We start from the raw sequence: 25,362 nt of genomic DNA on the forward strand, positions 1-25,362 counted from the left end.
TTCAAACCAGCAGCCGGATCACAAATCCAGTACGCTACCGCTGGCGCACAAAAAGCTCAGAGCTCCTTAGCAAGGACGGTAGGAACTACTTGAACCCACTGTTACACTAGTGGGGCAAAAGCAAACTTTTTTTGGGTCTTCATCCTGCACCAGGTTTTTTGGGAAGCAGTCATAGTCACTGTGCAACAGTGGTATCAAACGACCAAATGACCAACTTTGAAAGTAGCCCCCCCAACTAGAAGCAGTCCAGCTTTTATTTTCGAGCACTCGGGTCTGATTTTACCATGGTCATTACTGACAGAAGGGGGTCTGATAGCGAGCAGTTGTTTAATGTAACGCAGCTTGAAGGGCAAATTGAGCAAGGCACAGCTGGATTGGAAATTAGGCACAGAGGTGCTGACTTCATTCCATGATGCCTATATTAAACCTCCTTGGTTTGAGCAGTCTATTTATTACCTTTAGTTATTATAAGTGGAGTCCACAATTACCATCAAATTTTCACAAAACTTCAAGAAAAATTATTCATAGTTTACCTTTAAATTGACAAAGACAACCTTGATTTACCCTTTAGGTTTAACCATTTCATATTTAAATAGATTAGTGTAAAAGTGAACTTAGGTTTCTGAAATTCTGTAATTCTTCAGTCTGTAATTTCTTGTAATAGTGTACCCCCAAGTTCCAGGATTCTTTCTGAAGGCCTTAGGTCCTCAGCACTACAGGTAGCCAGGATGTTTGGACCTGGGGAATAATTAGTCCTTTGATAATTGATAATTGATAATTGGACACCAGCATCCTTTGCATATCTATAGAACAATAGCTGACCTTACTTTGAACCCGCATTACAATAGCGCATACTTACTTGAATTTTCAACAAGAGGAAGCAAGCCCCTGGCTTTCTTAGGCCCAATTTTAAACTTTATGAAATATTCTCTGGAACAAAAATTCAAGTGTTAATCTTATGATGGTCAAAATATGACCAACCAGATCAAACAAATCTCAAGTTCCTGACCAAGGAGCTTTCATTCTTTGCCACGTTCAACTTGGTACTGCGTTTACAAGATATCATTGCATGCATGGAAGGAGCATTCGAATAGAGCAGTTTTCATTTGATGAAAACACCCATGTGTGAACAGCCGTAATGGCTCTGTCGGCACAACTGTTGAACATGTCAAGGGCAACTTGGACCCCATTCAAATGAAAAAATACAAGTGAGTTAAATGAGGAATCCGATTAAAGCTTTCTGTTGGATTAAAAAATGCGTTCACATTTAATCGGATTAAACTCAAACTTGCGACCACGACCACCCCGAGTCGGGCACACGTCGTGCTTCCAAAATGTTGCCAGACTACCTCATAATTTTGAAGGATTTAGTGACATTGATATTATATATGATAACTGTTGAGAAATTGGCTGGCTTTTGATGCGTCGACAGTCAACAAGAACATGGCGCTTGTGAGGTCATACAGGTTGAACTGGGGGTAGAAATGTTGCGCGGGGTGTGATTATACTCTACATTTAACTGTAGTACAAAATGTAAATGTATATGTTGAAAAAGTTGCATGAATAGGAGAAACTACTACTAAAACGTTTGTTGCATACTTTTTTGCCGGTGTGTAGCACTCCTATCTTAGTGTCATTGATTTAGATATGAATTATAAGGCCATTCCTGCAGAAATTCCTGCAGGAAACATTCTTCCTGCAGGAATTTACCTTTCTCCTGCAAGAATTTCTGCAGGAATGCCTGCAGCATTCCTGCAGGAAAAACGCTTCCTGCAGGAATTCCTGCAGGAAAAACGCTTCCTGCAGGAATTCCTGCAGGAATTCCTGCAGGAAGAAAATTTTCAAAATGAATATTCATGAAAGTTATTATCATATTTCACAACTGTGCATCATACTTGTCAATCATATGTAAAGACTTTGCACCAAGTGCTTTTATATTGAAAATATTAGCACATTTCAAAATGGGAAAAACGGAATTCCAATCTTAAGATGGAGCTTCTTAAATGTAACTTATAATTCCATGGACAATTTGTTCTCAAACTACTGTAGTTGCATTCTTCTTTCTGCTGTGTGACAAACAAATAGTTTTCGTACAATTGTTGTGTGATAGAATTATATTTAATATATATAAAACAGGAGAGAACTAACCAGTTATTCCCACATCCGGAGACGTCAGTAATGAGCTGCCTGTGGTCGAACACATCCCCCAGGGGTCCCTTCAGGATCTCACTCACCACACCCTCCTCCATGTCTACCAGAACTGCCTGCAATGTCACAATTATCATGATGTAAGAAATGACGGGGGAAATGCTATAAAGGTAGAAATATTCGCAGTGGTTTTATGTTCATGGTTTTTGCAGTGACCACTTCACCACAAAATTTTTTTCTGTCTTCTCCCCACCCAGGGTTGTAGCCAGCCTGAAATCATGTTCCAATATCCTCTCGATTTTGAATCCTATTAAGCCCCAAGATGCGAGACATCGCGCCTTCGCTCCCCTGAACATTTTAGAAATGTAGACCCTCTGAAATGCTATTTCCTGCATTTTTAGGTGTAAATTTTGCTGGTAGACCAAGCTGTTCAACGGCATCTGTTTGGTGAAAAATAACACAAGGGAGACAGTTTTTTTTATAACTTTACATAACGATTTTTGTCCGTAAGAGAGGATGGAATAGGCAATTTTTTTTCCGTATCCAGCTGCAAAATTCCGACAAAAGACGGAAGGACGGGTGCTGCTTACAACCCTGTCCCCACCTACCCCCTTGTCTGAGAGCTTTATTACTACTCTTTATTACTACATTATGCAGTATCATGATATGTTGCAGGCACCTTTCGACGTGAAGATTCATGAATACTACCGAATTGGATGCACAAGTTGAAAACAGACACGATCTTTGAAAATCGAAAACATATTCGCCAAGACTTAGTGCTACGAACCCAGAGGGTAGATACAATTACATCAGTGACAGTTGATCATGTCAACAATAACGAAAGCATTCTTTCCATCTGTAGCACCTTTGCTAGAACACAAATGTACAATGTCTGGTAAGTCTCCGGAATTTCTATTACTGAACAGTATCTGACTCTAAGACTATTCATAACTCGAAACCACTGCGAACACTCCATTTTCTCCCTACCGCGAAATAAAATCCCCGCAAACTTTAACACATTTTACAGTATCACTGATGAATAAGAAAACCACGGGTAGTCAATTTCCATTCATCGGTGTTCCACATAACTTGTATACCATATTTAGGCATAACACACTAGTTCTGCCTTCAGCTTTTTTTAGTCAGCCGCTGACAAAAGGGTATACAATGTAAATTTTCAACCTGTCATCTATCTGTATTTCACACTCAAACGCCCCTGATAACAATTAGGGGCTTAGAACAGCCAATGCAAAAGGTGTAGTGAATATTGCACATCTTTAACAGTGTATGTCTGTCACTCACTCACTGACAATATGATGTTGAAAATACCAGTGCCTGATGCATTTCAGATTTACAATGCTTTGTTGGATCACTTTGGATGTTTGCAATTGGATTCTCCTTCAGTTTCTCCTGTTGATTTTTGTACAGATGAGCAGGCAAATGCCGAAACGGGACATGCCGGTGGGTTTGGCAACCTGTTTGCCTGACCTGCACATGACTTTTTATGGTGAAGGAGGGGTGTGCAATTCCTTCTCCACCCTCTTGTCTACTGGAGCACTAAGTCTCACAGGGACAGAACTGCATGCCACGTGTGAGACGGCCCCAGCAGATGCAGCTTTGTTAATCGGAGTTTTCGTCTCTTAGGAGGACTTCCGTCCAAGGATGTACGGGGTTCCTTCTACCCCTGACTCATGTATAAGTGGGTGTGTCATGCCCGAACATGGCCCCAAGACCTGCCAAGTACTCCCACAAAGGCCTGACACTGCCATCACTTCGGATGGATTGTATAAAATACCCTATCTACCAACTGAACCTTTTTCAGGAACATAAATGGAAACACAATATTTTGTTGTTTGGCCTTACCCTGGCTTTCAGGTTGCAGATTTTGTCCCTGCCCCGCCCCACCGGGATGTCCAGTGGTTCAGAGTACCTGGCATCCACATTCCTGAAGAAGCTGCTCAGAGGTTCATCAAATGTGCCACTCTGAAAGGATAGAAGAAAAGCAATAAGTACCATCAACTCTAATAATTCCAGTATATGCCATCCCAGGGCCCGAAATACTTTTTTTCTGCATACCTGCACTAGACAAATTTTACCTGCACCACTCTGAATTTATGAAGTATGGATCATACTAAAATTGTTCAGGAACCATTGCTATTTTTTCTTTTATACTCCATAGGTCACGTGGCAACAGTCAATGCAGCTAATAACAATCCAAATACACCTACATTATATAATTACATTTATGTATAAAACCCAGTACATGGACCAGTGCAGGTTAGGTGCAGGTAGACACCAGAAATACCTACACAGCTCCAACTTTACCTGCACTAACCTGCATAATTATGCAGGTGGTATTTCGAGCCCTGCATCATACCATGACATGAGAAATATCATGAATGTTATTTACAGAGATCTACCAATGCAGCATCTAATTCAGTAATTTGGAGTAATTCAGATATTTAGGTGTTCAAGACAATCTTCAGAAGGCCTCTATAACTAGTATAAGGCCTTGAAAAAAACATTCAATAAATGTGTTTCTTGTTCGGCAGCTTTTTCTTGGGTAGGTTGGGAAACAGGAAACACAACTTTTTTTTCTTAGGCCTAACAATATTTTCAATCACATTATCATGGCACCCGGTGGAATTATGAGTTTTAAGTAGAAAGGCAACATTTTTAATTAGACAGGCAACATTTGTGAGAAAATTAGAAGGAAACGTTTACCTTCACATGGTCTAGTCTATTCTACATGTAAGTACTGCTCTATTCACTCTTGTTCTCAGTACTCAAATACAATGTTTATGACTGTGGATGGTGACCAGTCCCCATCCTGCCACCTCCTACATTGTGTAATGGAGCACCACAGGGTGTCTGTTACACCTCCAGTTATCATGGTGACCACCATTTGGTTGAGATGGTCATTAACCATATTTGTTTAGGAAATAACTAAGAAGAAACAGAGCAAAAACAATATTTTTACTATATTATCTGTGAAGGGAAACATCATGATATTAATAATGACATTAACATGCCGGTTACGATGACATTACTTCTTCATACTGTCTAGTGATGTCCTGATTTCATCCTTCCAAATCTAGGGGTATTGATGAGACAAAGTAACTGAAAATAAAAAACACACAGCTCACCTTATTTGTGCTGGCATGTTCTCTGAGAGCCAGGTCCCAGAAGCGACAACCAATCTGGAAAAGAAACAACAGACTTACTTTTCCGATATCAAACAATTGTAACATTACAGCAATTTCCGTCAGTTACAAACACGTTTTCGTCTCAGGTGCTTTTTTCATCAGTTTGGATCAATGTTACTTTCCAAGCAGAGGTTAGGCTCCGGCTGTTTTTTTAACGTTTTTTTTTAGTCGTTTTTATCGGGCTTTCTATTTTGTCATTTTTCTTGAAGTACGCCAGCCAGTTAGGTTTTGACACAGCAAGATAAAATACAAAATAGAAAGCCCGATAAAAACGACTAAAAAAACGTTAAGAAAATAGCCGGAGCCCAACCTCTCCTTGCAGAGTAGATCAATGTAAGGTTTAATGAGTGTTAAAAGTCAATGAGTATAAAAGGAAGATTACATTTCAACACAAGAGATAATGAATTCCTGTGAAGTTGGCTAATAAGACATATTTACATATCTAATGAGCGAGTGCTACACTGTCAGTCATTTTTATTTAGGATTTCATATTTGACAATTATTACTTTATGCCAGTTTTGCAGAATTGAGCATTTTTAGTCATACATGTATATCATATGGTACATTCTATAGTTATATTCCTTATTAGCTATGAGGTCATTGAACTCTAGATTTTGTTTTTCTTTTATAAAAACTTGCTGGCAGTTACCATGGCTAAGCTTGGGGCCACTAAGTCTTGTTTTTCTATTATGAAAACTGACATCAATTACCATTTATCTAATATGTTTGCAGGAAGGGACAATGAGTTCTTGATTGGCTGACTGAGTACGTACTCCGGTTTTCCCGCATGTTGCTATGGCAAAAACCGCAGCCAAGCTACGGGGTTGTTGAGCAATGTGTTTCTTTTATGAAAACTACATGTCAGATCATTAGGTGGTTTGAGTAAAGGGACAAAGAGTTTAACTTAGTGATTGGTCTATATAAGATCTCAGTACTTCAGCATGATCACTCACTATGCCCACGGAGCGCGCCTGCTGCGGACGTTTCTGCAAATTTCTCGCTGTTTTCGATATTGCAACAGGTGAGTAACTTGTAAGCTGTGGTTCTTTTCTGCTTTCTGCATGTCAGCAATTATGTTTAGTCTTTAGGATTTTTATGACTGTGAAGAAACACTTGAATGGCTACAGCTTGTTCAATCTTACATGTAACCACGGTGTGATTGATTTTTTTTTTTTGCAGAGTAGACAACATGTAAATTAAAATGTAGATTGAAATAAATACACACAGTCACACAGACACACATATTGACTGACATTCACTCACACATACACTCATTCACACACATACTCACACACACGCACACATGCACAAACACATATACATACACACACACACACACACACACGGATGGATAGATTGATGACACTTTAAGGATGGAGTAGGGAGGGAGGGACTTAGGATGGATGCTGGATGATGAACACATGATTGACACCGCAACATACATGTCATTGATGCTAAACACCACACCCTTCGGACACACAAGCATTCTGTTAATGGTGTTTCAGTTGACAAATCGTTTTAGCGACATCTTATTTGCATATACACACACACACGATTGTAGAGATGATTGACACAAGATTCTTTTACCTTTTTATTTCACACGCAAGGTTTTCTTCAAAGACAGTAAAATCATTAAAATCATTTCCATGCTCCACTACAGTAACTGTAACAGTAACCCTACATGGTGTCAAACGGGGCTGTTTTGTAAGCGTCGAAGTCGACCTACGACATCCGATCTTAGCCATGACAACTGCTGGAGAGTACATTCTCGTTGTCTCCAACGGAAGTAAGTTTCTGTTTCTGCCTTCAGTACACTGCATCTTGCTTCCACTGTCTTTAAGTTTCTTTCTTTCTGTGTGGAACACCACAGTGAAAAGCACAAGACAAAGAATGCAAATTACTTTCAAAGGTGCCCCAAATGATGTGCTGGCCTGTGAAGAACAGTTGGTTCTTTACTTTGAACTCTATTTGGTACATATACCGATTAGTTAAGGACATTACCATGATTTGTTTGTAAAGACGACTTACTTGATGACATGACATCTATTAAATATCTAGGTATAGTGAAGTTGGCAGCGAAATGTGCAAATTAGCGATTTTATGTTCGAACTGTTACATTTTCTTCTGCTTCGTGTCTTCTCATGACCATTTTTTTAAGAGCGGGTTGGAATCCTACCCGTGGTGATAATCTAATTTCTTCCATTAGTCATTAACCAATACGATAATCGTTGTTTTGCTTCATATCAAGTTGTAATGAGCGTGGCAACAGCATATTTTCACATTTCAATGAGAATGAGCCTGTTATTGTTAGGCGTAGGAAAAAATGTTGTGTTTCCTGTTTCCCGACCTACCCTAGAAAAACCTGCCGATGCTACACATTCTTATTGAGTTGGTAGTGAAGTCATATACAAGTACATGGAAGTTTTCAGTTAGAATTTTTATTCAGCCTGCTTCCTATTCAAGTAAAAAAACATGCTTGTCCTATCTAATGAAGGATAAATGTATCCACAGATTTGTAACCATTGGGCATTCTGCACAAAATTGAAGTTTGACATTGAAAATATAAGAGTCCTCATGCATTTCAGTTTTACTTTGTTAAACTGTATAATAATTGACATTGACCAAAGTCGAAAAAAAAAGATTTAAAAAATTCAAAGAAGATAATCCCTACCTACCGACCCTAACTACTTTCAGGACCGAAACAGGAAACACAAGGTTTTTTTCCTAGACCTAAGCACTTTTTTTCACACTGACATTTAAAACTATCAATTTTGCCCTACAGTCACCATTGTACTGACTGTCGTTGGTGGCCTCCTCACCATACTGACCATCTGGACACGTCCGGCCCTGCGAAGACTGGTCAACGTTCCCCTGGTCAGCCTCGGCTTTGCAGATATCCTTTTCGCCACTTTCTTCTCCCCCTTATGGATCCACCAAATCCTTAACCCCCATTGGGAGCCCCCTCCAGCACTGTGCTGGCTTATGGGCTATGCCTCCCCTGTGCTGTGGGGGGCATCGCTGGCCCACATGTTGTGTATCGCCCTTCAGCGTTACTTCAAGATCTGTACCCACAGTACACGTCTGAATTCCCCGCCTACCCTCGTTGTCATGCTCTTGCTCGCATGGTTGGTCCCCACGGTTTCATTCTTGCCTCTCTACATCATGGAGGAAGTCAAAGTTGACCCGAAGTTGAAACGGTGTGCGTTGGGAAATTCTGACAACCTCTGGGCAAAGATTCCCCCAGTCATTTTGAACCTAATCCTCCCTTACGTTGCAGCCCTCGCTTTTTACATCCTGATCCAAAACCATGTGAGGAAGAGTAAGAAACGAGTCCAGGCTAGTGCACAAGGCCCTTCTGCCGGTTTGGCAGTGCAGTATGCACTACGGGAAATTGATGGCGCCAGTCCTTCTGAAAACACGGAAATCGTCAAGGTGACAAAGCCTTTAAGAAATCTGGAGGGTGTACAGTGGATGGGGGATGAAAATTCGTTATCAAGCCATTACGGACCAAAAGGCAATGATTGCATAGAGCCGGGTGAATCCAAAGGCAGCAACCTGGTCGCAACAGTGTCAGGGACAAGTAACCAAGACCAGGGCAAAAAATCCCCATCAAGCGATGAGGTACAAAAAGATAATGACCACAATGAGCCATATAGAGCCAAAGACATCACCCTAAATGCTGATACAGTGTCAGATCGGGCAGACAGAAATGAACACGTTGTCTCGGGTGGCAAGTCACAAAACAGTAGCGCTGCCGAAAGGCAGATCACCAAAATGATGATGATGCTCTTTGCTGTGTACACCCTATGCAATCTGCCTATCGTCCTCATGGCGATGTTCTCCAGTAAAGTCCCAGGCGAAGCCTTCACTGTCGGCCACTTGCTGGCCTCAGTGAGCGGCGCCCTAAACCCGATCGTATACGGCGTCATGAACAGAAACATTCGCCAGGGGTACAAGCATATCTGGGACAGTATGCTCAACTTCATAACCTGAGTTTCTGTCAAAATGTTTGCCATTCTACTATTGGCGAAACAACACGGAAAATGACAGTGGCAAGGGTGAACTATTTGTGCCACAAAAATGGAAACATAAAATGACATTGAGTTTAAATTCCTACAAATTGTAGTGGAGGAAAGTACATGTACTAGCCAAGGTAACAAAAGCAAGCAACCAAAATGCAGTAGATTTAAATTTGTGACTGTCAAAATTGTTTCACCAAAAACAAACGTCAATTTTAGCAATATAGGTTTATCACTCATCATTTCATGATGATGTAAAATCAAACTACACAATCATGTATATCTCGATTTTTTTAATTCACAATTGTTAGAAAGGATTAATTTTGTTCGTTCTAACATGACACCTGCCTGTCTGACAGTATTTCCATGGGCTAGTAGAATTGACTTTCTTTCATTTGTTTAGCAACCTCCCAGTCAGGTATGAGTTGAACCATCTACTAGTACAAAACATTTCATTCAAATTGTAGGCTATGACTTATGTCATATAGAGTTGTCATTTAGGGGGTCAAACTTGAAAGGCTTGTCTTTGAATTTGTAAATGTAGCACTAAATATCACAAAACACATGAAAATAATAGATACAACAGTGAAAACTACTACATAACAACTACTGAATTCTATTTCACTAATGCATGAAATTTAGGTGATCTGTATTTATTTAGTATGAGAGTTGTATTAAGTCCCTCTTAACTGCTTAGAAAAATCATGGTACAGTAAAAATCATTTCTACCTTCAACAATAGAGTGGGTTGTTACCAGTACACCTGCATTAAATCAGCCACTTAAAAAACACAGTCCTCAAACATTTCTAAGATGCTCAAAGTAATGAAGTGCTATCACCATGGTTCATCATGACGCATGGTGCTTTCTCTCTCTCCTTTGGTTACCAAGGAGACCGTTATTACTTCCTAGTGAGGAACGCAGGTGCGTCAATCATTCACAATACAGTACAAATGAAAAGCACACAGATTCTGCCTCTTCATTTTGATATCAATGGTCACCTTTTGACGATTAGATGTTTGACGAGGGTTAATGACCCCCTCTTCCTCCCCTACATGTAGGTAACTGTAATTATATAGTAACTTCACACTGAAACCGAATCAGCAGGCCTAGGAGTCAAGCAGAACCAGCCGGAATGAAGTACTTGCCAAATTCGTGCCACATTTGGTGGAAATTCCAAATGGACCTTAAATCCCCTTCACACGAGAAGGAAGAGCCAAAAAGCCATCAGAATGAAAAATTCTTTTCTATTCCTGTGAATTCGTATTATGGAAATTCTCACTGCATTCCAGATATTCCTTTGGCCACATTCTGACAGGATTCGAAATGGCTTGCCGCTTCGGTTCTCCATTGAATGATATAAGAATGTTTCGAATACTGTCGGAATGCTGTAGAATGCAGTCATACTGCAGTTAGAATTAGAATCCATTTTGAATGCCATTCGATATTTTTCCACTTCGAATGCACCAAGAGTTCTTTTAAAACATGTCAGGCTGTTCAATGTTTTATTTATTAAGGTTCTCGCGGGCAAACACACATTCACCCGAATTTTGACCTTATTACACACGTCAGGCTTACCAAAGCCACACAAAACACATAATAACAATAGCTGCATACAAACAACGACTTGTAGATTCCAGTTAACATGTGTATAACATACATAATAGATTAAAATCAACATATTGGAAAACGGTACCGAGTTACAAGCAGTACAGGTAATAGCTAACAACAAGTGTTAATAGCACTACTGTGTAACCTTCTTGTTGTATAGACGGATGGCGCTATGGAGGAAGGACTTGCTGAGTCTCTTAGTACGAGGCTAAGGGGCTGTGGGTACTTGGCTGGGACTTATCAGAATAAATCTTCTTTGCATATTGAACATAAGTTCATTCAATACTGTACTTTGGATATAGGGCTTGACTTTGCCTTTTATAATCCTGAGGTCTAACAAGTTTGTAGTGACTACTTTATCCTTTAAACTTTGGATGTACATGTACTTTGATTTCTTGTACATTGTTTGTAGAATACATTTTGTAAGCCCTTTAGAATTGTTGCAGATACTTGTTACCAAAACTTGCACCTTGTGCCATCTCTTGTTGTTCAGTAAACTTTGTAAAGTTCTAAAATAATTGTACATCTATGTTATCAATTATGTCAGAAACAATTGACTTGCTGGTTGTATATATCTTATTTCTTAATATGCTTTGTCATTTAGAACTGTTATGAAATATTTGTGGTCAAAACTTGTATCTCGTGCCAACTCTTGCACAGTTAAGTTTATCAATTTATAGATATCATCAATTGTATCAGAAAGGATTGACTTGTTGGTCTTGTAATTGTGCAAACTTAGGCCACACCAATTTAATTTCTTGGTTCATGGATTTTTTCTTAAAAAATATGGAGCGAGAGGGCGAAATAAAAATAAAAATAAAAACTGTAAAATGGTTGGGGTAAAGGTAACGGCTTATCCAAAACATAAAGAAAAAAAGTTTTCAGCTTGAAAAAAGTACAAAAACACTATTATTGTACAGTAACAGCACCTGTACCCACACTTTAAGGAGCTTATAATATAAAGGCCAATTTGCTACACCAGAAAGTTGGTGAATTGTTTCATTAATGGTGAAAATTTGCTGAGTGGTAATTCTTATTTTTATTTTTTTTTTCCAAAAAATAGGAGCGAGCAAATCCGTGAACCAAGAAGTTAAATTGGTGTGGCCTTATGAATGGGCGACATTCAAAACAATGGACCAATTTTCTACAATGACAATGTATTTTTTAGAGTATCTGACTCCCACTGGCATTTCAAAAGCCTGTCTTCAAGTCTGCAAGTTTGACTGTTACGTCTGTAGAACCTTATCAGTAGAAATGACTTAGTCTAAAAGAAAGTATGAGCTCTACCTAGCTCTACCTCACTGTTATTTTTTTTTAAACTTTAAGCGCCAAAATGTGTAGAACCCTGCCGATATAATTGTTGGTCATTTATAGTTGGTCCAAAATTTGATCCACTGATTTTTTTCAGGTACTAGTGCACCCTAGTCAGAAACGATTAGTTGGATGTATCTTCTTTTTTTTTTTTACATATTTGTCCATAGAATAGTCTTTTTGTAAGTCAATTAGAGTATATTTTCTTTGCAAGTTGATTACTTGTTGTCAAAACTTGTACCTTGTGCCAACACTTGAATGGTAAATTTCATTCATTCATATATATTATCAATTGTATCAGAAAAAAATTGACCTCTTGGATGCATCTTACTCTCTTGCACATTGTATCATTGTACTAGTATGTAGAATACATGTAACTTTGTAAGTCATTTAGGATTTCAATGAAATACTTGTTGTCATGACTTGTACTTGTGCCAAGTCTTGCATGGTAAAAATTATTTATCTAAATGTACTGTAAATGCATTTAAGTTTGCGGGGATCTAATTTCGCATTATCGGAAAAAGGAATGTTTGCGGTGGTTTTAAGTTTGCTGTAGCACCATGCACTGTATATGTAGTCTCTTACTACTATGGAAAAATGTTCGCGGTGGTTTTAAGTTTGCGGTGAATTGCCAACGCAAAAAAAAACGAACATAAAACCACATTTCTGTATTTACAGTATTATTATTGTCAATTACGATACAAACAAATAAACCTTTGAATGTATTCACCGGCTCCTTCATTTGTGTAGAATATACAAGTTTTGTCAGGCATACAGGGTCTATACAAACTTGTCAAAACTGGCACCTTGGCTTGTCAACTCTTGCACGTTCAAGTTTATTTATGCTTATCCATAGCAGAGCTCAAAATACTTTTTCCTGCATACCTGCACTGGTGCAGTTAACCTTGAAAATTACCTGCACCAGACAAATTTTATCTGCACCATTCTGAATTTAGGAAGTATGGATCATAAAAAAATTGTTCAGGAACTATTATTTTTTTCTTTTATACTTTATAGGGGGTAACATTCAATGCTGCTAACTACAATCCACATACACCTACATCATATGACATTTATGTATAAAACCCAGTACATGCACCTATGCAGGTTAGGTGCAGGTAGACATCAGAAATACCTGGACAGCTCCAATCTTACCTGCACTAAAAAAAAAAAACCTGCATGTGCAGGTCATATTTTGAGCCCTGCATAGATGTAATTGATTATAACATAAGTCAATAAATGTTTAAATTTACTTTACCTTCTTGTTCATTTATATATATTGTAAGCCATGTAGAATATTTTTGGAATACATTAATCTTTTGCAAACCTTCACGGGTGCCTGTGTGGCGCAACGGCTAGACTAGAGCGTTGGAATCAGAATCAGTAGGTCCTGAGTTCGATACTCGCCATGCCCCTGCCCCCATGACGGTGGAGTGATGCCCACCGAGCCTCACGGCTAATCTGTCTAAAGGTGCAAAAAACACCTACGGATTTGGTGCTGCCAGTGTGACAACATCTGCACACTTGCCACTAAGACCCATGAACTTTTCTTCTTTTTAAACCTTCACAAAGTTTATCAACTTAAGCCACAGCAAGTAAATTTTATGAATGAAATCAATTTGCATTTTATGGGTGACATCAGTGCACTTATTAATTCTAGTTTGAAAATCATTAAGGACCTTATTTACATGATCACCAAGAAACGTTTATAATTCGTTAAATATTTCGAAAAGCCTAACATTATTTGGCGAAGGCAATTTAGGTCGTGAAAATGATTTTCTTTCGGTGTAAGGTAGCCAAGAGTTGCTACATGCTTACCTGGTTTCCGCATTGGCCAACTGTAAGAAAGAACAAGAAGCAAATTATGAGAAGAGACATTTTGCTGTTCATCCATGTCCGACAAAAAGCATGCAAAATACAGTAACAAGTGCAAATCTTTGAGCAATCTTTCAACCTCCTTGCTTCGAGCAAACCTTTCGTGGGGAAAAAGTTGCCCCCCTCCCCCTTAATTTTGGAACAACAACGATCATTTTACTGACCTTGAACCACTATGGACTGTGTCATGTAGCTGCTCTATGTTGCCAACAATAATCAAGGTTCAAGTCAGATTTCTTCAATTCGGTATCATTCCTCGTTCTAGTGGATTTTAAGGCCAAAATGCACATCGCTTGTCACAAAAGTTTAAAATTGGCGGCCATGTTTATCAAGCTGCATGTTGGGATGGGTCAGGTCAAAGGTTAATTTTTGGCGGGTGACTTCCGAATTCACGTGTACGTCTGTTTACGTCCTACCAAAAACCTCCCGCGAAGACAATGGGGGACAGGTGAAACAGAATTCACACCTGTTAGATATGAATATAAATAGCCGCTATCTCATTGGTCGAACCGATAATTAACATCGTCTCATTGGTCAACTACTAATTGACATTCTCTCATTGGTTGAACTGCTAATAATTTGTGATTGACAGTCAGGACCAGTCTATTACATCAGGGCAAGCGAAGTCATACCGGGACACAAGTCGGCAGCACTCACAGTGAGCAGAATGACATTAACGTTACCCTGCCGATATAGGAGAAACTGACTCGCTACCACACAGAGGTAAACCTATTTTATTTCCCGTCCTGAATGTGATGTTAACTGTCACGGAGGCCATTATATGTATTGGAAGCCATACTTGACCGGTTTAATTGCTGAGCAAATATGCTCAATAATACACATGGTGTGGACAAATTTGTTCACGGCGAGTAGGAGTTCTCTGCCAAGACGAAGTTCTAACTTCTTGCCACAAAATTGAAGGGTAGTGTCAGCTTTCTAAATTCATGTGTGTTGCACACTGCATTCTGCTTTAAATAAGATAATTGAATCATAGATTTTGTGCCACATTTATCATTTTATCATGCCCTACCTTATCATTCATTATCACTCCTCTCCGGTGAAATTTAATGGGTGGGAATATTTGTGGAGTAAAGAAAGAAAATTGTCATGTCTTTGGTGATGGTTGATACTCTCCAAGCAGAGGTTAGGCTCCGGCTGTTTTTTAACGTTTTAGTAGTCGTTTTTATCAGGCTTTCTAGATTGTCATCTCATTGGCTGTGTCCGGCCTTTGACACAGCAAGATATTTACAAAATAGACAGCCCGATATCAACGAGTAAAAAAAAACGTTAAAAAACAGACTGAGCCTAACCTCTGCTTGGAGAGTAGATGGTTGACACAAAAGACTTGTTCACAGTTCAGAGTACACCGTTATGCATGGCAAAATGACTTGTGGGTAATGTGTCAAAGGTGAAAGCCCCAAAGACAAAACACATCTGTACTTGCCACATTACTGTAAATGCAGACATTTTTACGGTGGTTTAATGTTCGCGGTTTTTGCGATGGCCGCTTCACCACGAACTTAAAACCACCACGAACATTTTTCCATTGGCAGTAAGAGACTGCAGTGCATGGTGCTACCGCGAAATTAAAGCCACCGCGAAAAGTCCCTTTTCCCGCTACTGCGAAATTAAATTCCCGTGAACTTAAATACATTTACAACTGATTATGCCAATCAAGGCAACGGTCAAGACGAACCCACAATTCCTGTCAATCGTAGCCTGAGTACCATCCTTTGTGTGAATTGTAGTGACCGCTGGCTCAGTATCCTTTGACTTGCTAACAGTAACAAAGCATGTGGTCACTATGTCAAATTATACTCAGGCTACTGTCAACATGCATGCATAATCAGAAGTGTGAACAAGTTTCTATTGCTTGCACAGATGCTACCTTTTGTGGTAGCCATGGCTGAATATGTTTGTTTACTTTAAACATAATCTATTAGTATCATTGTTTTTTTCTTGTAACGGCAAACATTTGACACTTAAGTTTCCAATTCCAAATTTCAAATTCAGGGGGTGTTCAGAAAAAAATCATAATTTGATTTGACAATGATTTGTACATAACAACTTTTAAGTTATTAAATGCAGGCTTCAGTAACCAATAATAAAACAATGTAGACACTAAGATTAGACCACTTCCCTGATAGGAAGACTTGTCTGTTCCAGTGAAAATGGCTGGCAAAGAGTCAGAAGCTGATCTAGAAGAAGATGACAGTGACGAAAACCCCAGGTATGTCAATCAAGGCTAGACTTCCAGGTAACTGTATTTTCTAGATTACAGTATGCACCCCGATTAATGTGTGCACCCCTGATTTGAGGCAGGTAAGAGGCAAATCTGTTGGACTGAAACGTAAAATAGTACAAAACTCTTAAAAGTCTACTGATCTTGAACACATTTTGAACCAGTGCTGTTGTCTTCTCTTTTCCCTGGATTATTTTGCATAACTCAAGGACTTTCATACAAATTTGTCTTTGCCTTAATTTGTAAAAATATTAATAATTTTACATGCTGACATTGTCTCTACAAGCTTGAGAACTGTCTTCCACAAGTTAAAAATTATATCACTAAGAGTCAGAGTAGAAGAAATGTTGTATATGGAGTATGTAAAGTTTTGTGCTCTTTCCTAGAACTGTAGCACCACCTTCCTCTATTTGATGTCCTTTCTCACTTATCCATGCTGTCATAGCCGTCAAGTAAAATTTGCACCCCAACTTTGGTAAGATCTTGCAGAACCTTTTTGGATTTTGAAAAGTGTGAACTCTTTTCGAGAAAATACAATGTATGCAATGTACAGTTTCAGTGTACAAAATGCAAAAGTTACTCAAGCAATCAGTTACATTGTGTAAGGAGATTTTTCAGACAGCATCCACTATCTATTGTCAGTTATTGGGAAAAATAGCAAGTATTATCACTGTGGAAAGATAGCGAATGCTGTTTGAAATGTCTGTTTACAAAGCTCATTCAGTTGCTTGAGTAATTTTTGCATTGTGCAAAATCACAGGATTTCTCCAAAAGCAGCAAAGGAAAAGAACAGTAAAGTAGAGGTCATATCAAAGAGTTCAAGTAGGAAGCAGGAAGAGACAAGGATCCAGGTTTTGTCCAGAGCCTGTGATGAGAAAGAAAAATCAAATAAGCCAGAGTCCGAGAAAGCCCAGAAGGTGGCAGAAGATGAAAAGGTGAATACACCTTACGAGACAAGGATTAGAGTAAAAAGACAGAAAATAATGAAAGAAGGAGTAGAAAAAAGCAGAACATCCCCAGCTTGCAAGGAGCAAGAGTTGATCATGGATACTTCTGAGGAAGAAGAAACCAAATGTGAGGAAGTCAACAAAGTTGGGATTGCAGATGGGGATGCTGAAGAGCAAGACAAAAACAAGAGACTAACTGATGATGTTGAGTGCCTGAGCTCCAGGGTAGGGGATGTTGGAAGAACATTGGAGTTAAAAGTGAGTAGTGACAGACAAGAGTCATCTGAAGCTGGCACGAGTGAAGATCAGAAAAAGCAAAGTAATGCTGACATTAGAACAGAAAATGGACCAATGAGGATGAGGAAACAGAGCGTAAGAGATGCTGATGATGTAACAGAGAATGGACCAATGAGGAGAAGAGAACTGAGTGTCAGACATGATGATGCTGTAACAGAGGATGGACCAATGAGGAGGAGGGAACTGAGTGTAAGAGATGATGATGATGTAACAGAGAATGAACCAATGAGGAGGAGGGAACTGAGTGTAAGAGATGCTGATGATGTAACAGAGAATGAACCAATGAGGAGGAGAGAACTGAGTGTCAGACATGATGATGCTGTAACAGAGGATGGACCAATGAGGAGGAGGGAACTGAGTGTAAGAGATACTGATGATGTAACAGAGAATGGACCAGTGAGGATGAGGAAACAGAATTTAAGAGATGCTGAGGTTGTGACAGATGATGGACCAATCGCAAAGAGGATCAGGACAAGATTAGGTGCAGTAAGAGAGGCTGAGGAAGAGACTGCAGAAGGAAGTGTAACCAGGGTGGGAGATGGAAGAGGAAACCAACAAGTCAAAGGTGAGTTTGGTAAAAAAATTCCTTGTCCTTTTCTGAGGTGGTACTATATTTGTATGTTGAATGTCTGAGCTCATTTAGTTGGTATGTCCATCCCAGTTGGGGAAGGAGGTGATATGACTACAAGACCCCCATGGAGAGATGGCCGCCGCCGTCGGTGCAGAACCAAGTACTCCAAGGAACAGCTGATGGCCATGGAGGAGCTGTTCATGAAGAACAGGTGAGGCAGATTATTACCTTCAGGAAAAATGGAGGTGTTGTTTTTGGTGTGTGTGTGTGTGTGTGTGTGTGTGTGTGTTTGTGTTTCTGGATATTCATTGTCATCATAACAAATAAGAACCTCTGGATGGTAATGATATTTGGAATTGGGATAGGGGTTGGGAAGACAAAAGTCAAGGTCAATTATGGGAACCCCTGGTGTGTGACCACCTGTTTTTGTGCCATGGTCCAGATATTTTGGTTGCAGATACCTTATGATGTAAGGAAAAGGTTGTTTAGGTTTTGGCCCCCTGCAGCTTTCTCTGGAACTGCAGGGGCATTTTTGTAAACAAAAACATTTCAAGGGGGCTAACTAAAGGAACGACAAATTTCCCTGGGATTCAGTATGCAGGTAGTGGCACAAATATGTGCACAATGGCATGCAGATAATGCAAATTGGGACTAATGTGCATGATTAATTAGTAAGGTCTGTAATTCTACAGACTGTTTTCCATAATTAGCAACTTTATGCATATAAAATTTATTAATCGTGGCAGATAAAACATTACCAATGCAAATAGGAGATTTAGTCTACTTAAAATAATTGATGTGCCATAATTGATAGTGGTAACTGGTTCGTGCTTTTGCAATGGATCACAGAAATGCAAATTCCATACTGGTTGCTGTGTAATGGAAAAGGGAGCCTTATTAACTATTGTTATTAGCTACGGCCGCGTGGCGCGTTGGTACACCCGATCCCTCGATCTCGGAAGTTAAGCAACGCGACGGTCCGGACAGTGCTTGGATGGGAGACCAACCAAGGACGTCCGGATTGCTGTAGCCTCACGAAGCTTTCCACGAAATCGTCTTCCGGGAGGGACGTAAAACGGGGGTCCCGTGCTCGAGGAGGTGCCTCAACCACGTTAATCAGCCTCATTACTCATAATGGGTACCTACTGGCTGGCAAAATACACCTGGTGATTATTATTATTATGTTGCAATCAGGTACCCAGACATTGTTGAGCGAGAGGACTTGGCTGAAAGGATTGGGTTAACAGAGGACAGGATCCAGGTAAGCACACCATCATAGTAACTGTAGCTATAGAATTGATTTGAATCCATTTGTATGTAAAACATTCATTTAAGAGTCTGTCATACACTAAGCATCCAAAGATTTGACAGATCCTGCAACAAATTTCATAGATAAGGGACAATTTTTTTTAAGAATCTGAGTGTATGGTTATTGTATAAATCACACTTTTACATATTGCATCATATTTCAATTATCAAACAGTGGATCACACAAATCTAGTTTTGGTCACTGTACATACAGAACTTTGCTCAAAAGATCAGTTGCTCAGCGATCACCATCTTGTGAAAAGGTGACCTAAACATGTCATGTATGTTTTGTACTTTCGTTATAATGACAGGCATGTCTGTTCAACAGGTGTGGTTCCAGAACAGACGGTCTCGATGGCGCGCTCGTGAGAGAAAGATGCAGAAGGCAGCCGAGGGTGTGGCAGCCAGGTGTTCCCAGTCTGCTTCTAACGCCGAGGTTCCCAGCGACAGCGCTGGTGCCACCTCTCAGCCTGCACGCCCCCTACCAGTTCTCATTATTCCTGCAGCTGGATTCCCCATGATGCAGCAATACTTCTCTGCCATGTCATCTGGTAATGTTACTGATGGTGCTAAAGATCACAGGTCTACAGGTACACAATCTGTATTGACACAACAGAAGTACACTGTTCTTACCTTTATGATTCAGGTCTACAAATGTCAAAGTTGTATATATTTGAACGCTTTTTTCTTGTCAGTACCTTTCCTTCAGCATGACTTCTAGCCCATGACGATAAGAGATTGTGTGACACAGGCTACCTTTTCTTTGATGCAGGCATGCCCATGGTGCTGCAGTGTCCACCAGCTGATCATTCCCAGCATGCACAAGGGGCTGCCCCAACTACCTCTTCCAACTCTAGTGCTGAAGTTTCCAATATCACTACATCTTCAGCCACAAAACCAGCTAGCAATTCTACTACATCGTCCACAGTCACAAGACCAAGGACTATCGCACCTAAGTTGGATCCACAGAAGCTACCATTCCCATACACCATCGGCTTTGCCTACTTTCCCTCACAAGGTGCTGGGACGAAGGGACTAGCCAACAGAGAGAACCAGACAGTCAGTGCAAGCTTGGTGATACCTGCTAACCAAGGTCAACTGGGAAGCGTTCAAGGTCATAGAGGTGGCGGGCCAGGTCCGACTCTCTCTCCCTTACTGCGAGCTGTAGAGTCTGAGCTTCAAGCGAAGAATGTCCCAGTGTCGGTGGCCCCTACCACTCCAAGAAATGTTGCAAAGAACAGGAACGCTTCAAAGGAGGCCTGCAGCAGCTCCATGCAGTTGAGAAGCAGGAGTGTCAGGCCGATTGCTCCGATGCCCACAGGAAGCAGAACTACGCAGAGGAGGCACTCGACAGGGGCCAGATATCCCCTACCAGCTGACGATCCACAGGAACCGACTGTTGGAGATGGAATAGCTAGAAAAACTCAGGTAGAAAGCATGGTCATGAGTCAAAGTGTGACTCCACTCTCTGCCACAAGGCATAGAAGCAGCATCACTGGACAAAGGGAGGGATTTTCTCAGATTGACAATCATCCTTCCACCAGCATGTTAACGTCCCTTGGAACAGGATTTACAAGGATCGACCACAGTGGTCGGATCCATGCCCAACACTCTCACGAGAGCAGTCCCGCGTCACCCGTTCCTTTCCAACCCATCCAGCGCAGAAGGTCCAGGACATTCTCAGAAGGAAGTGGGGGCTGCGTCCCAACCGGGTGTTTCCTGTCAAAAGCATATGCACAGTCGAGGAGCGAAGGTGCTGGGGAAGCAGACAGCACCCTACTGACAGGTATGAGGAGACCTGCGTCCCTTCAAATCCCTCAGCCACAGAGACAAGGTTCGTCATCCTCATGCAGGGTGAAGAAGATGTCTGACAACCAGGGGGTCATTCTGGAAGACCGCAGCTCGACAGAGATATTTCGTGTTCCACCGAGGCGTAGAGCAAACAGTCTGACCCAACCAGTGTTCAGACAGGACGCCACGCCGACTTTGAAAGCTCCAGCTATTCCTGTGAGTTATGGACAGTCTGTTGCAAGAGGGAGTAGGATGCCTCAAGCACTGTTTGAAGACATGCATTCTCCACCTCCTAGGGCAAGGGTTGCATCTCTAAGTGATATCCTACCTTGCACTAGACAGAACAGAGACAAGCACACATCTGTATTCCAGAATGAGAGATCTGATGACCAGCCAATGCATAGTGTTCCCTCAGCTGCATCAACAGTCCCTCCGGTGTCTGATGTGATCTCCCTTGCCTTCCGAACAGTCAACAGCCCGGCACAAAGTGCTCCAAAATATGTAGGGAGCATTCCCCATGCCACTGTAACTAGGAACGACATTTCAGGAAGACTTGAAACTGGTCCTATTGCTGCAAATAAACATAGCCCAAGACCACTGTTGCAAGGAAAAAGGGATGAGAGTGATGACATAGTTTTCATGGGAAAAGTCAGTAGCCAAAACAAACCAGAGGTGGAGCAACAAGACAGCGTAGACAGAAACAATCCCAACTTTGTGGTACTGGAGAGCAGTGATGCTCCCCATGCAGTTTTAAACCATGAAGAGCTCACTTCTTGCACAGACATGGTGGAGAGAGGACACGACGGCAACAACAACCTGTCTCCCCTTCGGCAGATCAAAAATGTTGTTGACAGTATCGACAAGCCTGATGTTGTGACTGTTCACGAGACTGTACCTCCGCAAGACCACCAGCAACCCTACCCCAGCACCCAGCAAGACGAACACGGGCATGTAAACACGTTCACAGGTCTTTTGGTTGGAGCGGACACAACGAGCGGTGGTGTGACCAATGACACCATTGCTGCGAGTGAGGTGAACGGCAGGAGGATGCCTGAGACGTGCGGGCAGGTTGTCTCTCAGGAACAGGTGCCAGCTGAAGCATGGATGGAGGAGAATCCTAACTCCTCCGCTAGTAGCATCTATGAGACCCCCCGCACTGCTTCGTCAAGGTTCATACAAGTGCCGAATCAGCATCAACCATATACCTCTAGTCATACCAGCTGGAGGTCAGACACTCTGCCGAACAGGTCCGACGTCGTCCCGGTTGCATTTGCTCCGACAATGTCGCACGCTAACCAACAGTGCCTGTACACCGGCACAACCTCCTTTCAAAATCAGAGTCATCACGGTGCCACCGGTTCATACGGTCGTATGGTTCAGCCATGGGGTGGCGACCCTGCCCAAACACAGCAGCAAGGGGCCGGTAACATCACCATGAACGCGTTATTCCTGTGGCAACAGAACATCAATCTTGCCCAGCAGGTGTCACTCACAAACATCCTGGCCAGACACAACCCCTTCCCTAAAACTCAGATGCTCCTCACCAACCCTCAGCCAGCCTCCATCCCAACAACCAATCACGTCTTAGGAACATCACACATGATGACTCCAACCAATGAGCAGAGCTCAACAGGAATGACATCCCATCCTCCCACGGGGTTGGGAGCGACGCCCAGACCAGTAGGGGACTACTACACGTCTTCTAGCACCAAGCTCACGTATGTGAACAGCAACCGCAACTGGTTCGGATTGAATGGCCAGGGACTGCCACCAACAGCTATACCTGGAGTACAGAGAATGGTGAGCGCATCCAACATATGACTAAGGTCACACCAATTCAATGCTAATTTCTTGAATTTATCAAGATATTGGTAGATTGCAATTAATAATATCAATATGAAAAAATGAGTCAAGTTTCAGGGAGTGATTAGTGCATGTTTTCACCCTTAAAAATTGAACAACTGTCATTTGAAGCACAAATAGACCAATCGCAGGTTGACAGTTAAATGCTCTGATTGTTCATCTATAAAGGCACCCAATTTACAGTAATTGAGCAGAGACTAACAGTACATGTCAGTAATTACCAATGAATTGGTACTTGGCAGTACAATAATGCTTCAGCAAGACAGTAAATGCTGTCTGTAAAATGCCTTTAAAATTTTCTTACTTTTCGTTACAGAACAACCAAGGTATCCTGTCTGGGCAACTTTCAGCACAAGGGTTGCAGACTTTCCATAAGTGAGATGACGTGTGGGAAATATTAGTCTTGGACTAAACTAAGTATTGTTTCCAAATTGAGGATTTGTTGCACATATCTTTTCTTACACTTAAAGAATTTTTCAACCATTACTCACTTGAGCTAAGTGCCTTTTCTAGCAAGCTACATGTATATCTTACAAGTACTTAAAGACCCTACAGAAAAATAAGTAACTATGAAATTGTTGTTTATCTAGTTTCATTTACTGTTTATTCTCAGGGTCACCACAGTGTTAGGGTTGGACCTTCTTGTACTATGAAGGTGTCAAAACAATTGAGTGCCCATACATGCATACGGTGAGTGTTGGAACATAGGGGTGCCGGTACATTGAGGTTTCAGAACAAAGGGGTGTTGGAATATGGGGTGTTGTATATAGGAGCACAATATAGGGGTTTTGGAACATTGATGTGTTGGTACATAACATAGGGGTGTCAGAACATAGGAGTGTCAAAATATTGGCTGGGTGTGTTGGAACTTGGAACATAGGGTTGTTGGTACGTATAGTGGTGTTGGAACATTTACCAGTCATGGCCTGATAACGAATATGACAAACCCTCACAAGAGGTGCATTATGCTTGTTTTCTATTGCTGCAGTTTTACGGTTGTAGTCAAATGACCTCAATTTTTGTTTGAGTTCTGTTCGTGCGACTCGCTTCCAATGTTCTGGAAGGACGTAAAGGGTTAAGTTAACCAGCAAACTTTTTGTTGCATTAAATTAGCAGCATTTGTTATGTTTTGTTTTGTTTGCCCCCAAAAGTTAGAGGGATATTGGACTTTGTTTAGATGTTGTTGCAAGATTATGATAAGATTTGGACGTGATCATGTTAATCAGGCAGTTTACCAATGATTTGTCTGATTATAACTTACAGATGGCCACAAAATGAAAAGCGCCTCTGATAGGAATGAACATTATTTATCATCTTGATTTGAGATATTTTTCTATTTATTTTTTCAGTTATACATATGCCACTTGTTTCGTGGACTTAACTTGAAAGTAACTGCATAAATTATAAATCATATAACTTTAACTAAGTATGCAATTGTTATGGATTATAAGCAGTTTATTGTAAAGTTTAAAGACTCAAAGTATATATATATTATAATATATTATGTATTATATTGTGTTGTGTTGTTAGTTCCAGATCTATATGAATTATATATTTTGCATCTAGGTGCAGATTAATCATTGAAATTGTTTAAGCATGGAAGACAGAGTCTCTAATCAAAGACAATGAGTTTGTTACTTGAACTTTTGCTTCTTCAAGAATTGCATCTACATGCTAAAGGTAACAAAAAGCTCTAAGATGGATATTTATCACATATTGTTTGTTTTTTGAGTTAACAAACAAACAAACTTGCTTGCTGTACGGTAGGAACAAACTTTGGAGTCTCTCTCTAACCTCCTAGATTTGATTTATTGTATTCTTCATAGAGTTCAAATTGATTAATTTTGCAGTATGTATGACAAACCTACCAAGGATAGAATAAAGTTTTTCATTTCATAAAGTGAGGACATGTATGTGTGAAGATATTGTAATTGTATGATTGTATATCAAGTGCCATTAATTTCAAAGGACTAGTAATCCAAATCTAGTCTCTACCAGACTACAAGTGCTGGCCAAATTGTAATAGGCGAGTCTGGCCAAGTTATGAAAAAAGCCAGGTAGTAGTAGGAGTGAACTAGAAGTGAACTGACCGGCTATCAGATAGCTGGAAAGGCTGCAAAAATACTGACCGAAATCCCATATTTGGCCAAATTCTTTCTTTTTTCGTCCAGCTGA

The 25,362-nt window shown here is 40.6% G+C and overlaps 2 protein-coding genes across 3 annotated transcripts in view; one reads left to right on the top strand and one right to left on the bottom strand.

Moving 5' to 3' along the window:
- LOC118419389 (tubulin epsilon chain-like) overlaps nt 1–14,531 on the bottom strand; it is a 36,641-nt gene extending 22,110 nt beyond the window's left edge. The window contains exons 1-5 of the mRNA XM_035825756.1: nt 14,333–14,531; nt 14,112–14,131; nt 5,295–5,348; nt 4,012–4,131; nt 2,149–2,264 (exon numbers count right to left, since the gene is read on the bottom strand). Of these exons, the coding sequence (XP_035681649.1) occupies nt 2,149–2,264; nt 4,012–4,131; nt 5,295–5,348; nt 14,112–14,131; nt 14,333–14,357 (335 nt within the window). The 5' untranslated portion in view covers nt 14,358–14,531. The remainder of the gene's footprint in view (nt 1–2,148; nt 2,265–4,011; nt 4,132–5,294; nt 5,349–14,111; nt 14,132–14,332) is intronic.
- Nucleotides 14,532–14,710: 179 nt separating this feature from the next.
- On the top strand, nt 14,711–25,113 carry LOC118419388 (putative GPI-anchored protein pfl2). Of its 2 annotated transcripts, none has more exons than XM_035825755.1 (8): nt 14,711–14,891; nt 16,335–16,398; nt 17,171–18,219; nt 18,316–18,436; nt 19,420–19,486; nt 19,862–20,123; nt 20,306–23,124; nt 23,504–25,113. In XM_035825755.1, the coding sequence occupies exons 2-8, from the start codon at nt 16,340–16,342 to the stop codon at nt 23,564–23,566; spliced, it is 4,440 nt and encodes a 1,479-aa protein (XP_035681648.1). In that variant the 5' UTR covers nt 14,711–14,891; nt 16,335–16,339; the 3' UTR covers nt 23,567–25,113. The 2 variants fall into 2 exon arrangements, with proteins under 2 accessions (XP_035681648.1, XP_035681647.1); XM_035825754.1 differs by having other exon boundaries at nt 14,712–14,891; nt 16,316–16,398.
- Nucleotides 25,114–25,362: the final 249 nt, after the last annotated feature.

Source organism: Branchiostoma floridae, chromosome 7 (assembly GCF_000003815.2).
Source record: "Branchiostoma floridae strain S238N-H82 chromosome 7, Bfl_VNyyK, whole genome shotgun sequence".
NCBI lineage: Eukaryota > Metazoa > Chordata > Leptocardii > Amphioxiformes > Branchiostomatidae > Branchiostoma > Branchiostoma floridae.